Source organism: Theropithecus gelada, chromosome 2 (genome assembly GCF_003255815.1).
Source record: "Theropithecus gelada isolate Dixy chromosome 2, Tgel_1.0, whole genome shotgun sequence".
Lineage (NCBI taxonomy): Eukaryota > Metazoa > Chordata > Mammalia > Primates > Cercopithecidae > Theropithecus > Theropithecus gelada.
The window spans coordinates 115,373,408-115,387,691 of record NC_037669.1 but is presented as its reverse complement, the minus strand read 5'-3'; the positions used below and the strand labels follow the sequence as shown (position 1 = coordinate 115,387,691).

General features: G+C 35.0%; 1 protein-coding gene across 1 annotated transcript in view; it reads left to right on the top strand.

Moving 5' to 3' along the window:
* Positions 1–14,284, top strand: part of NAALADL2 (N-acetylated alpha-linked acidic dipeptidase like 2) — a 971,471-nt gene that overhangs the window by 465,765 nt on the left and 491,422 nt on the right. The window contains exon 5 of the mRNA XM_025377768.1: positions 8,945–9,095. Within this exon, the coding sequence (XP_025233553.1) occupies positions 8,945–9,095 (151 nt within the window). The remainder of the gene's footprint in view (positions 1–8,944; positions 9,096–14,284) is intronic.

Here is a 14,284-nt window from a genome sequence, read left to right as displayed (position 1 = left end):
AGTAAAAATATCTGCTTTAGAAGTGATTATATATTATGTGTCCAATATTTTTATTTTTCACATATGCCAGACCTATTTAATTTGAATAAATAAGAATGTACTATGAGATATCAGGTTCATGTTTTTTAAGTTTATTTTTATGTTATTATATTTATGAAATTTTAATCTAAAATGTCCCAATCTATTGTTTCTATACACATTAATCCCCATGACAGGGCTTTGCAAAAATCCAGGTCTTTTTTTTTTTTTTTAACAATGTAAATAAACAGACGTATAACTCTTACAGTATTGATTTCAGTGTCTTCTTAGAAAGCAGGTCACAGTAAGAAGCATCTGATGTGCTTTATAAATTCACCCTTTAGCCAGTCTATTTGTAAGGGATGGATGTATAATTAAAAGGAAAGACATACTTTAGTGAAAAGATTACCAGACTTGAATTCGGAAAACTCAAGTTTGATTCCTGCCATTACCACTTGTTAGCTCTGACCCTGGGCCATTCCCTTAACCTACATGAAGCACAATTTCAGTGACTGGATAAAGAGAACTATAATAGCTTATATCAAATGATCTAAGTAAAAATCAACAAATAAGAGATAGTGCCTGGCACATAGGCGATACACAGTTAAGTACTTGATAATTCGACCTAAAGTTGACTCAAAGACCTAGATTGTAACCACAATAATGTTTCCAAATCTTTGTATAGTTTGGCAGATATTTGCCTTATGTGGGTTTATTAGTTTCTAGGGCTGCTATAGCAAAATACCATAGACTGGGCGACTTAAACTACAAAAAAATTATTTCCTCACAGTTTGGAGTCAAGTCCAAGATCAAAGGCTGATAGGTTTGGTTTCTCCTAAGGTCTTTCTCCTAGGCTCAGTGTGTCCTCGTATGGCCTTTTGAATCTGTGCCAACGCATCTCTATTGTCTCTTCTTTTGCTTCTGAGTACCTGAGTCATATTGCGTTGGGGCCCACCCATTCGACCTCATTTAACCTTAATTACTTCTGTAAAGGTCCTATTTCCAAATACAGTCACGTTCCGAAATATACTAGAGGTTAGGACTTCAACATATACATTTTGAGGGAACACAATTCAGTCCGTAACAGTGAGACTTACATGTTTCCGTAAAACTAAGGTCTTGTTTTTTTTACGTATTCACTCTTCTTATCTACACGAAGATTCAGAAAGCTTTTCTAGCAATAGAGGCCAGGTGAACTTTCCTCATGCTGGACCAATGTTTTGAAGAAGCTAAATGATGGGAAAAAAAAAAAATGCAAGCTTTTTCCTTTGGTTCTTGATATCCAGGTGGTAGTTCAGGATGCCATATATTCTGACCAGCAAAAGTAAAAAGATCAAGATAACATTTTAGTGGCTCAAAAGGATGAGTAGACAATTTAGGAGCATCTGTGAATGGATGAAATCCTACCAGTGGAATTCAACTACTATTCCCTTGCTAGACACTGTGAATAAGTAGACTGCCCAAATGACAATAGCAGCATCCTCCTTCCGGACGAGAAAATATGTTTTGGTTAAAAGCAACAATAGAGGTTAATATGAAGAGAAGTTGGGTAGTAGGAATCAGAAAAGTGGGTCGGGCACGGTGGCTCACACCTGTAATCCCAGCACTTTGGGAGGCCGAGGCAAGCGGATCATGAGGTCAGGAGATCAAGACCATCCTGGCTAACATGGTGAAACCACGTGTCTACTAAAAATAAAAAATTAGCCGGGAGTGGTGGCGCACCTGTAGTTCCAGCTGCTCGGAAGGCTGAGGCAGGAGAATTGTTTGAACCCGGGAGGCGGAGGCTGCAGTGAGCCAAGATTGTGCCACTGCACTCCAGCCTGTGCAACAGAGCGAGACTTTGTCTCAAAAATATATATATAAAAAAAAAGAAAAGTGAAAAGTGTCCTTTCTCTCTTACTTTCCTGGCATTAATTTTCCTTGAATAACAAAATGTTACTGCCATGTCCTGCCCATATATTGCTAGTACTGTTTATTTCAGAGCTGATTATTTGGCAATTCATAGGACCTATAGGTTTGTATACTATACATCAAAAGAATGTGTTAGTATGGTGCCCTGCAAGAAATATGGAATCAGCCACCTTGCAGTTGGCCAAAAATATTTTATTTATAAAAATATGTCTGCAAGATAAAATTACGCATTCAAACTTCATTGGGCTAGTCTCCGCCACTTTCTTCATCTCTACTCTTAGATAACAAAACAAAACAAAAATCAAAATAAAATAAACCTATTTTTAATTATATATTTTTACAGAAGGATAAATAGAGAGCATAGCACATTTAATTAAACGTATTGTGTATCAAATTTCAAGAACAGGCTGGCTTAATACTTACCTTCACATTCTAACTATATATATGAAAGAGAGAGAGAGAGAGAGGCTATACATACTGTGAAATAGTTTTTAAAAGTAAAATTAGCATTTTCTAGTATAATATGTATATATAATTCTAACTATATATGTAATTATATATATATATCTAACTATATATCTAACTCTATATATGTAACTATATATTATATATAGTTAGTTAGATCAGATGCCACAACAAAATATGTTGTATAAGTTTTCTTGCCAGTAGGTGTTAGCAGTGAAGCAAAATAGCATTCATGTAATACACTTGTACCATATACATTATTTTTTTCATTCATTCGTTACTGGATACATATCATAATTTATTCATCAACTCGACAACAATAGAAATATTATTTTGTGCTAGGCATTCTGTGAGGCATTGGGTAGAAAACATGAAGCTATAAGGTTTCTGCTTCAAGCCAGTCACAATCTAGTGCCACTGAAGTTACCTACCAAATCCTTTTTAATTGCTGGGTAGAAAAACAAAATACACTTTCACTTGGTGCACTGTGGGCATACAAATACTTCCAATGATGCATTCTTTGTTATTGTTGGTGATGGAGCTATAATGTAGCTTGATGGGAGTTGACTGACCTTGTGTATAGAAACTGAAAAGTGTCACAGGATGACTATGGACTATTTCTCAGTTGCTAGTCTAGCACCCTATATCAGGTGCCTATGTTGCTCATGTTGGGATGTTAGCACCTACGAAAACCTGGACAAGGATTACATTGAGTTAAGCACTTAGTGGTTCTTTGAGCTAAATAAGAGAGGGTGGAGGCATATGTAAAGGAGGTTTGTTTAATGATACCTATATTCATTGAAAATGTAATTTGAAATATATATGTATATTTTTAAGGAAGAATCATTAACTATGGAAGGATTAGTAATTATCAGTAATGGACATTTTGAATAAAAATGTCAATAAATTTATGTAATATTTAACTTCTCTCCTGGGAATAAAATACTTTTTGAAGAACTTCTAGGGTAGAAATATTCCCACTATAAACAGAATGTTGAAAGCTGTGTTAACAGTGTTCATTTAACCCTACATGATTATGCAATTGTCATATACATGCAGCAGCATCTTTTAGGATATAAATACTGTGAAATAGTTTTGAAAAATAAAATTAGCATTTTCTAGTAAAATATTAAATTAGAGCTGAAAAGGAAGAAAGGAATAGTTTATTTACTCGGAAGAATTTTAATGTGTAGATTCTAAATATTTCAGTTTTCTTTATATTGTGGCTAAAAGAAGTTAAATGCAAAATTAAAATATTCATACTCTATATTCTCATAAACCACATCATAACACTATTTTAAGGCTTTTTTAACAATAGAAATTTTGGTGATTTTGGGGGAGAATATATTCCTCACCAATAGTTTAAAAGTAGATTTCATATATGGCCCTATATTTTAAAATGCAATTAGTGTGTCTTTATAAACATTTAACAAAATCATTGGGTTAGACGACATGGTTTTTCATTTAGAGCAGAAAGGATCTTTGGGAACAATATAATTCAATCTTTGCATTCTGTGGATGATGAAACCAAGGCATAGAAAATTTATATAAGTTGTCACATAGCTATTTAGTGTCAAGGTTGGAATCAAATTTCTGAATTGCTTTCCATACTAATGATTTTTTACCTCTTTTGGTTATGGTTGATATATTTTCAAGTAACAGAAGCCTTGTCAAAGAAAGGGAGGAAAATCTTACCCAGTTCAAGTAAAAGGAATACAGTGGAACCTGGAGTCTGTGCACAGTATTCCCTCTTTTGCCCACCCTCATCTACATTTTCTCTGACTGTCTGCTCCTTTTTTGTACACAGTTTCCGTCAAAAGGCTCATAGTTTCTAAACCCTGAGCAAGGTGGTTACGTGGTTGAGCATGGCAAAGGACCCCCCAGCCTATCACATATAGATATTTGAGAGAGAGAAGTCAGGGATAGTTGAAGTTCAACGTCAGGAAATCTTGGCCTAAGACTTGACCCCATTTTTCAGGAATTAGACCTCCATGTAGTCATCATTCTATATCTTAAGCTATCTCAAACCATAAGAGGTAGTGAGCAGGACTAAAAACTTTTGCGTGTGCCAAGGGACAATCTTCCACCAGCTGAAGCAGATATCCCAGAGACAGTAGGCTTCACCCCTTTTATGCAGGGTTGTCTTTGAATGTATTTTTAAAAATACAATCCTTCCAGAGTAGCATATTTTTTCTAAACATTTTAGACAACTCCAACCTCAGCATGTTCAAAATGTAGTTAACAATGCAGAGGAACACTTCTCATTTGGTTTGGTTTAGGCATTGTCTTTTTTTTTTTTTTTTGCCGACTTCACTGGAAATCCAAAAATAGATAATTTCTGAAATTAAGTGTCTTTATTTCTAAATGAAGAGCTCTAAGATGGCCAGTGACAGATGGTGCCAGGGACCAAATCTGACAACATTGAACAGGTGTTTCTACCTCAGGTGAAACCATTGCCGGCAGACAATGGAAGAGAGAGCTAAATCACATATTGGGCTCTATCCCTTCAGGGCTGTGGGTGAGTAATCAACTCTAGCCAAAAATAGTGTATGATTATACCCTGTTGCTTCATTACAGGCCATCAGCTATAGACAAATTCATGTTCTATGTTGATTATAAAAGGGGTCAAAACATATTACCAAATATACTCAGAAGAGACACAACTGGCCATTCTAGCATATTCTTTTTGACTTAGATCTAAAACACTAGGTTTCATGAACATTAAACAGTCAAATAGTTATTGTACTTACCTTTACAGAAGGAATTTTTGAGGTAATTTTGACTATCCCACTAAAGGAGGTTTAGCACATTAACAACAACAACAAAAAAAAAAAGACAAAGAAAATGTGGATTCCCACATCCCTTTCTTCTGCTTGTGAAAGCATCACTCATAGAACCACTTTTGCAATGATCCTGAACCTGGCCTCACAATCCCTCCCTAGACAGCTGTTCTTTCCCAGTTAATTGGAGGTAGCACTCAAGATGAGAATTTTGGGCCATCCCGCTGGTAAACTGAACTTCCTTAGCTGTTCACAGACCTTGTCCTACTTCTCTCCATATCCCAATTCCAATGTTTTACTTTCAAAAAAGTGACAACCAATATGTTGTTGTAGATGGATAAGTGGCCAGAAATCTTAAAAATAGTTTTTCACAAGCAAGTAATTCTCAAAAAAATACGCAAATAGCCAGAGTCATACAGAAATGGGTTTAACTTGACTTGTAATTAAAGCATGTGTTTTTGGCAAATTATTTTTGGGTACCTTGGTAAATATTGCTTAAAAAGAAATAATATTAATTGTTGGTGAGAGTGAAGGGAAGCAAAACCATATATAGCTAGTAAGACTATAACTTATTAGCTCCTCTAAAGGGAAAACAGCTTATCAAAAATCATAAAAAGGAATGATTTGACCTGGGAATTCCACCTGTGGAAATTTATTTCATGAAAATAGATATTTTTGCAGAGATTTTGCTACAAGCATGTTTATTGCATATAATATTGAAAAATTAGAAATTAAAGAGTTTAAAATTATTGTAATTAACAAATTAACAATTAACAATTGTTATATGACCAACAGTCAGGGATTGGTTAAATAACATTTATGCCTGTCTATGTAGTAGTATTTATATTATATATATGTATATTTAACGGTATATGGTGATTTAAATTATATAAAATTGTATTTATCAACATAGACAAATGTTTATTATATACTGATAAGCAAATGAAAAGAGATTGCAAGGCAGCATTTATGATGTGGTTTTACTTTGTTAGTGTATGTATGTATGTTCATAAACCCAAGTAAAAGGGTCTAGACACCCCAACAAGTTAACATTAACTATTTCTTGACAGATAAAATGATGGGACTTTTTTTTCCCTTTGCCTACACGTTTTTCTCTGTAATGATCACGAATTGCTTTAGTAATAAAAGGTAATTTTTTAATATTTAGAAACTTGCTGTCCAGAGAAGTTTTTTTTAATTTGTTTCCCTCAAAAAACTTTTATTAATTTTTATTTATTTAAAAAGTTAGACAGAATACTGAAAGAAGATATAAAAATGAACAAGTACTACTCCCATCTACAGAATGCCACTCTTAACATTTTGCAGTAGGTACATTCATTTATTTACAGATTTTTTGTTGTTTATTGAGGCATATTTTACATACAGTAAAATTTACCATTTTAAGGTGATGTGTGTATGATACATGATAAATGTGACAACCACTACAATCAAGATACAGAATATTTCCATCACCCTCAAAATTGCCTCCTCACCTTTGTGAGGTCTCCCCAGCCGCTCTCTAACAATCACTGATCTGATTTCTGTTCTTAGGGTTTCAACTTTTCAAGAATATCATGAACATAGAATTGTACAGGAAGCAGCTTTCTTAATCTGGCTTCTTTCATTTAGCATGATGCTTTTGAGATTCATCCATGTTTCCCTTTTAATTGCTGAGTTATAGTCTATTATATTTTATATATTATTCTATAGTAAGCAAACATTCGAAATCATTCGATTGATTATTCTTTTCAAAAATAGCTATTTCTGCATGTAAACATTAAACCTCCCCCCCCCCACATGGGTGGGGGTGAGGATTTGAAGAGTAAGTCTTAAATGTGGCCCTGTCATTCACACATTCTTTGCTCCTTTTCCTTTTCTCATTCCCCATTTTTCCTTAATTTCTTCCCTCCTTTCTACTAAAACACTGAGGGGAAAATAATGACAAAAGTCTGATATGAGTGGTTGTTATAGAAGACAACTGAATCATTTCTGTTTTACTTAGATTCTCAGTGTTAGTTTATTTAATCATAAAAGCAATGTATGCTGTTCATTACACCAAAAATTGGAAGAGGATTTTTAAAGGACTAGAATAAAATGACATTATTGTGGCATACTTAAATTCTATATCTGTTTCTATTTTTGGCACATTGCTTTAAAATCATGCTATATATACAATTATGTTTTATTTTTCCTAATAGGAGGGCTTCCCAAATATTTTCTTGGGGCTCTCCTTTCTTTAAGAATTGCTGGGCAGGGCGCGGTTGTCACACCTGTAATCCCGGCCCTTTGGGAGGCTGAGGCGGGAGTATCATTTGGGGTCAGGAATTTGAGACCAGCCTGGCCAACATGGTGAAAGCCTGTATCTACTAACAATACAAAAATTAGCCATGCATGGTAGTGCACGCCTGTAATCCCAGCTACTTGGGAGTCTGAGGCAGGAGAATGACTTCAACTTGGGAGGTGGAGGTTGTGGTGAGTCAAGATTGCACCACAGCAATCCAGCGTGGGGGACAGAGCGAGACTGTGTTTCAAAAAATAAAAATAAAAATAAAAATAGTTGTTGTGCCTAGCCTGCATCTGTCTCATTCATTCTCTCATTTAGCAATACTCTTGAAAACCTGCTAAGTGCAAGGTGTACAATGATAGACAAGATAAGCACAATCCCTGTCCTCAGCGAGTGGGTGCTGCCTTGCTTACTCCACTGCAAAAGTCAATAAGCAACATAAGCAGTAACTGGGGAGTGAAGTATGGGTGTTAACTAAAGTCACACAATGAGCAGTGACTGCCTGTATTGAATATGACCTTTAGTCATATTCTCTTTATTATCTCTATGTTCTCTAATTACTTTTCCTCTCTCATGAAAAACTAATAGAATTAGCAAATCATGATTATTGCTTTCGTATCAGGTAGATCATACTAACATGACTAAAATGAATAAGATCTTTACAAAAAAATCAATTTAAAGAGTTAAAACAAAAAGAAACTCGGTATATTGTCAAGTTCGTCCGTTCCGTCATACTTATCTATTGTGTACTTACCAAAGAACAGAGAGGAATCTTTACATTAAATATGTCTCAAATGACAGGGTCTATTTTCAAAACATTTAATGACAGGGGCAGGACAAGGGCTGATCTTTCATAAGGAGACCCCCATAAGGTTACATGTAAATTTTTCAGTTGCTGTATCTGGGAGATCTGGCTGGTACCTCCAGGCAGAGACCAAGATGACTAGTATACCGGGAGCTGTCAGGAGGTTCACGACAGTGGCTATTTTCTAAACAGTGTGACAGTATTTCAACATTTTAATGACTGGTGTGACAGGCTCAACCCTGGAAAAAAATATGTTACAATACTTCAGGTGATTTCTGCTTTAGGGAAAGGCATAATGGTCACAACAACTCTCCTTTTAAAAGAAGAACCTTGTGTGTGGTAGATCCTCTATTAATCCAAAAAAGTAGAAAGTTAAAATCCACTTAGTAAAGAATCAGACAGTGAGGAATTCCATGAATAGACAATTGAAATAAAATATAGACATTATAGCAATGCTGGTAGAGATAGAGAAAACAGGATAAATAGAAAAGAGGGGGGGAAAAGGCCAGTAGAAAAATCTTCTGGGCTTGATAGAAACCTGAAATATCTGCTTATTTTAAAAGAAAAAAAAAAAAAAACAGGAAAAAGAGTAATCTTATCATAGCCACATGGGCAAAATGGCACAATATGAACTTTTACTGTGCATGATAATATTTTTAATAGCTTGCTTCCCTCTTTTAGCTTTCCTTATTGGAAAAGGCTGGATTTGGAGGTGTTCTTCTGTATATTGATCCTTGTGATTTGCCAAAGACTGTGAATCCTAGCCATGATACCTTCATGGTGTCACTGAATCCGGGAGGAGACCCTTCTACGCCTGGTTACCCAAGTGTTGGTAAGTTTGTTGTTCATCATTATTATACTTGTAAGTTAGCATTACAAGTTTGCAATTTATAAGTAAATGCTACCTATCGGGAATAGTGATGTCAAATAATTCTTATCATCCCATCTTATTTTTAAAAAAAGCAATTTATTTTTCATATTCTCAAAATTATAGACTATCAATTTGTTGGAATAAACTGGATTTATACTATAATGTATTTTTATCTCAACAAATTACAGTATGAACAGATAGAAATGTATTTTATGTTTTATTGTGGATTGACTGATAAGACAAATTAACACCAGGGGTGGTAGGCACTCCAGGTAAGCCAATGGCGTGTACAAATACCCAGGAGCATGAAATGTCTGCTGCTTTGGTGCAGCTGTAATAACTTTCAGTCCTGGGTCTAGAGGTACCCATGATCAAGTTAGGTGAGTAAAGTAGTAAGAAAAGATGCTAGAGAGAATGGATTTAATATGCTTTTCTGACTGTCTTAAGAGAAGGGACCTCATTGTTTTGGCCATCACTGGAAGTATAGAGATGGCTACTTTGCAGCAAATATCTTTCTTTTTCCTAGATAGCTGTGTTCATGCTAGTAAGGATCATGTGGAAGAGAGAAAACAACTGTGATTTTGGCAGATGCTCACCGCATCATTGAATTTCTGTCCAATGTGTCATTGGCGAATATTCTGTTCATTCAACTTGGCTGAGGAAAAAGCGCTTTGAATCTTCTTCCAGGGTGATACTGACCCATTAACCATGACCCTTCAGTCAGTAATTAAACTGATCCAAAAAGTATGTAATTATTAATGTGTTCTGCCAATATTTTTCCCCCAAAAAGATCACAAAAGAATTTACTAGTTCTCTTACTCAAATCCAGCTGCCTATTCTCTCATTGTTAACTTTACCAATTAATTAGCACCTTTTTCCAAGAAGGAAGCAAATTGAATCACATATGAGAATTATAACCTATGAATTTTGTTGCATCTACTGATTATTGATTTTTCTTCTATATGCTACAAAAGTATTCCTTTAATAATCCATGTAAAATTACTCTGAGATCTCCCTGATCTGTACTTTGTGCAGTCCCATGTCTTAGCATTACAATTTTAAATTAGAATTAGTAGGCATCTATGTACAATTTCTAGACATCACCCAAAACACCAGTCAGCTCTCTCATTTGCAAATACACTCACTGTTCTGCATTGTAATTGCTCAGCTTCAGGAAGCTGCGTTTGGCAGTTAACTCACTGTGGCAAGTCAATGGGCTGCAGTGCTACCAGAGAGAGGCTCTGTATGAGTGCTCTATCTTAAGCTGATAAGTTGTTCAGTTGGCACCATTACTCAGCATTTTCTTGCCCCCGGTCATTTCATAAATGCAGAATTCAGTCATGGGTAGCAAGTGTTGGTCAGAGTTGTAAGAAGTTTCAACATGCTTTTTTTCTACTTTTTATTCTAAAATAATCTAAACTTCCTAAAATGGTTGCAAGTTTAGTATGTATAGAATCTCTGAAATGGTTTTATTCTGCCATCACCTTAACAAATAGCGTCTGGCTTCTTTTTATCCATGCTAATGTCCTTATCAAACAGCAGCACCCTTACTTTCTTCTCGTAAACATACTTTTTCATTCTTTACATGACAAGGTTGCAATTTTCCAAATTTTTCTGTTCTACTTCTCTTTTAATTAAAAATTCCATTTAAAAACATTTTTCACTTCTTTCATTTTACTGTAAACAGTCAAAAGAAGCCACGTAGCACCTTGAACACTTTGCTGCTTAGATATATTCTTCTGCCAGATAACTTAGTTTATTGTTTTTAAATTCTACCTTCCATAAAGCCCTAGGTCATGGACACAATTCAGTCAAATCCGTTGTCACTTTATAACAACGATGTCCTTTATTTACTTCAGTTTCCAGTACATTGTTCCTCATTTCTGCCTGAGACTTTATCAGAATGGCCGTTACTGTCCATCTTTCTATTAACATTCTGGTCATGACCATTTAAGTAATATCTAGGAAGATACAGGCTTCCCTACAGCTCTTGTCTTTTTTTTAAAGACCTCACCAGAATTGCTGTTAATAATCCTAGATTTGCTTACAACGATTTAGGCTTTTTCTGGCCTGTTCCTTTTAAGTTCTTCCAGCCTCTACCCATTATCCATTTCCAAAGCTGCTTCCATGTTTCTAGGAATTTGTTATAGCAAAAACCACACTTCTGGTTTCAATTTTCTTAGTCCATTCTGTGTTGCTATCATGGAGTACCTGAAACTGAGTAATTTTTTAAAAGCAGATATTTGTTTCTTACAGTTCAGGAGGCTGGTCCGTCCAAGGTCTAGGGGCTCACATCTGGCAAGGGCTTTAATCAGTTCATCCAGTGGTGGAAGGCAGAATGGTGAGAGAGTGAGCATCCATGAGAGCAAGAAAGGGCCAAACTCACTTTTATAGCATGCCCCTCAAAATAACAAGCCTACTCTCATGATAACAACATTAATACATGCGTGAGAACACTTTTTGATCCAATCGCCTCTAAAAGCTCGCACCTTTCAACATGGTTGAACATGTGTTTCATGTGTTTCCAACACATGACCTGTGGGGTCCACATCCAAATCATAGGAAATGGTTATTAGAGGGACTAATCTAAAAGTAACTTTTTTCAATTTAAGAACTTTGTTTTATTCACCAATTTAAGGGTGATAAGCTGTAAAGAAGTAATTTAGAACAACCCAAAATACAAGGAGGTAGTTTTTAACTTTGTTTGTTTGGTTTTCAATATAAACAAAGTAAACACAGTCATTTAATGAACATTCCATATGCCTCATCCAGCTTTATTGACTGTCTACCTTTCTATCATTTTTGTTTTTTATCTGTACATTCCCTCACATCCCGACAACATCAGTATTTTTCAAGGTAAAATTTACATAAATTAAAATCCAGCACGCATACATGTAGGAGAAATTCAATGATGGGTAACTCAGGGTTGTTAGAACTTAGCTCTTATATAATATCTTAAGAAAATATAAAGATATTTAGAATAAATATATAGAGAAGTAACAAGACAAAGGAAAAGAGATTTAGCCTTTCAGGGGTAGCGAACTATAGGAAGATAAATATATGGGTGGAAATTAATAAAGATAAAAGTTTTGTTTGAGTAAGGTTTGTTACATAGTTCCTTTCCTCTGCCCCTCTGGGTTAATAAGAGTCTCCATTAAAAGTCTAACCCTGACTTTTTGTAAATTGCAGGGGAGGCAGAGAGGGTTTTGTAAGGCACTGGGAGCATCTTCTGTTTCTCAGTTATCTTCAGCTCAAAGTAATCTTTATGCTAAAGTGACATATTTGCGGGTGGCATATTCTGACCCCCTATGACTGGTTTCACCAACTTGCTATAAGCATTTCAACTACACTAAACTATGATCCAAACAAATCTGATTTCCTAGGACCATATATTTCTGGAATTCTAAGAGACTTTAGTGTTTATAGAGCAAATATCAATTCTCAATTTAGAAGCACAAGAATCCTGCATTTTAACCAAAGACTCAGGTAAATGGGGCAACTGATATTTACATATCTAGTCATAATTATAATCCCAGTGATAGGTTGCAGTTGGAGTTGTATTTGGCCTAAAATCATAAATAAGCTACGTGGGGTAAGACCCAAAACAAACAGAAAATCAGAAAGATACGAGGTAAGCATAAAAAATAAGAAAGTAAGAAATATGTATCTTTAAGGAGTATTCCCTTTGGTCTATGTTGAAACACGGAAAAGAAAACCCTTTCCGAATTTCTAAGTGGTAAGATTGTCTGAAATCTGAAGAACTGAAAATAGTGTTAGAAATAACAAATCCTTTCTTCCATATACTTTCTTTAATAATTTATCTTCTGAATTCTGTGTTGGCTACAGTGTTGATTTTAATTTTACTAACACCTCCAGGTAACTGGTAATCTGTTTACTACCGGTTAATTGTTTGTCTTGACTTAGACTTGAATTTCATTATATACCATTTTCAGAAATCCATCCTGATTTAAAGCTTTGTATCTATGTCCCTTTCTCTGGTTTTCTGCTACAATCTTTTTTTTTTCCTTTTTATTTGTTTTAAATTCTGGAGAGAAAAGTCTTTTCAGTGGTTCTATTCTACTGAAATGTATCAAATGAAACAGTTTATTTAATATTCCCAGTGTTACAATTCAGTGGATCTCTGTGTTGTTTATCTACTGTCTGTTCAACATCACCCCTGCCAAACAAAACTATTCAAAGAATAAAGAGTATCACTGTAATTTGTGACAAGTCATCACCAGGTGTTCCTGGTCCAGTTGCCTGGACAAATACCGAAAGACTGACTTGAGTTGGCACTAAATCAACTGAGACAATGTTGAACCATTTCCTGACTAGAATGCCAGAAAATATAAGTATGTGCCTAGTTGTCAAAGCAAAGTGTTAGATATTCACAGCATGAAATGCCTTGTCACTTGGTTGGGGAAAATAGTGTCTGAATTCTTACTATTTCACTGTAAGTGCCTGGTGGTTCTCGTACGTGCTGTGCAGGCTTCAGATTTACATGTAATATTATTCAACTTGATTCTTAGAACCACTTGTGGAGTGGCTCATTGTTAAGCAGCAAAATTTTTCTGAAAGTTTATTCATAACGTGTTGAAGAGATTGTTTAAATTCAAACTGCTCCTTTAGAAAGTCTAAATTTTGTTTTGAAAAATAATTTGGGTGACATAAGTTCTCTTGCCTCCCCAGAGGGAAATTTACAATTGATTGTTTGAATGTCTAGGATTATAGTCTACAGAGAACATTTTTGAGTGGTTATTGTTCATAAAAAAATCAGTGTGCCATATACTAAATTCATCATTTAGAATGTTTTTTACTTATTATTGTATTGGGGGCACTTTACTTTAAATTAAACATGTACTCAATCAATAGAGACAATCAGTTTGTTTTGTTTAAGAACTAAAGTTTCCACAAAAATCTATGATGAATTCTGAGAATGATAAAATCACTGCAAAAAAAAAAAGATTTACCAATATTTCTCTCGTAATGAATATAGAAGCTATTGAAACAACAATATGATTAGTTTAAAAATTGTGTAGCACTTTTTATTTTTTACCTTGTGTGGCTGCTTCAACAAGACAGTAGTAGCTGGCTTCATTTTGCAGATGCCTTTGGTCTCAGCTACTTGGGAGGCTGAGGTGGGAGGATCA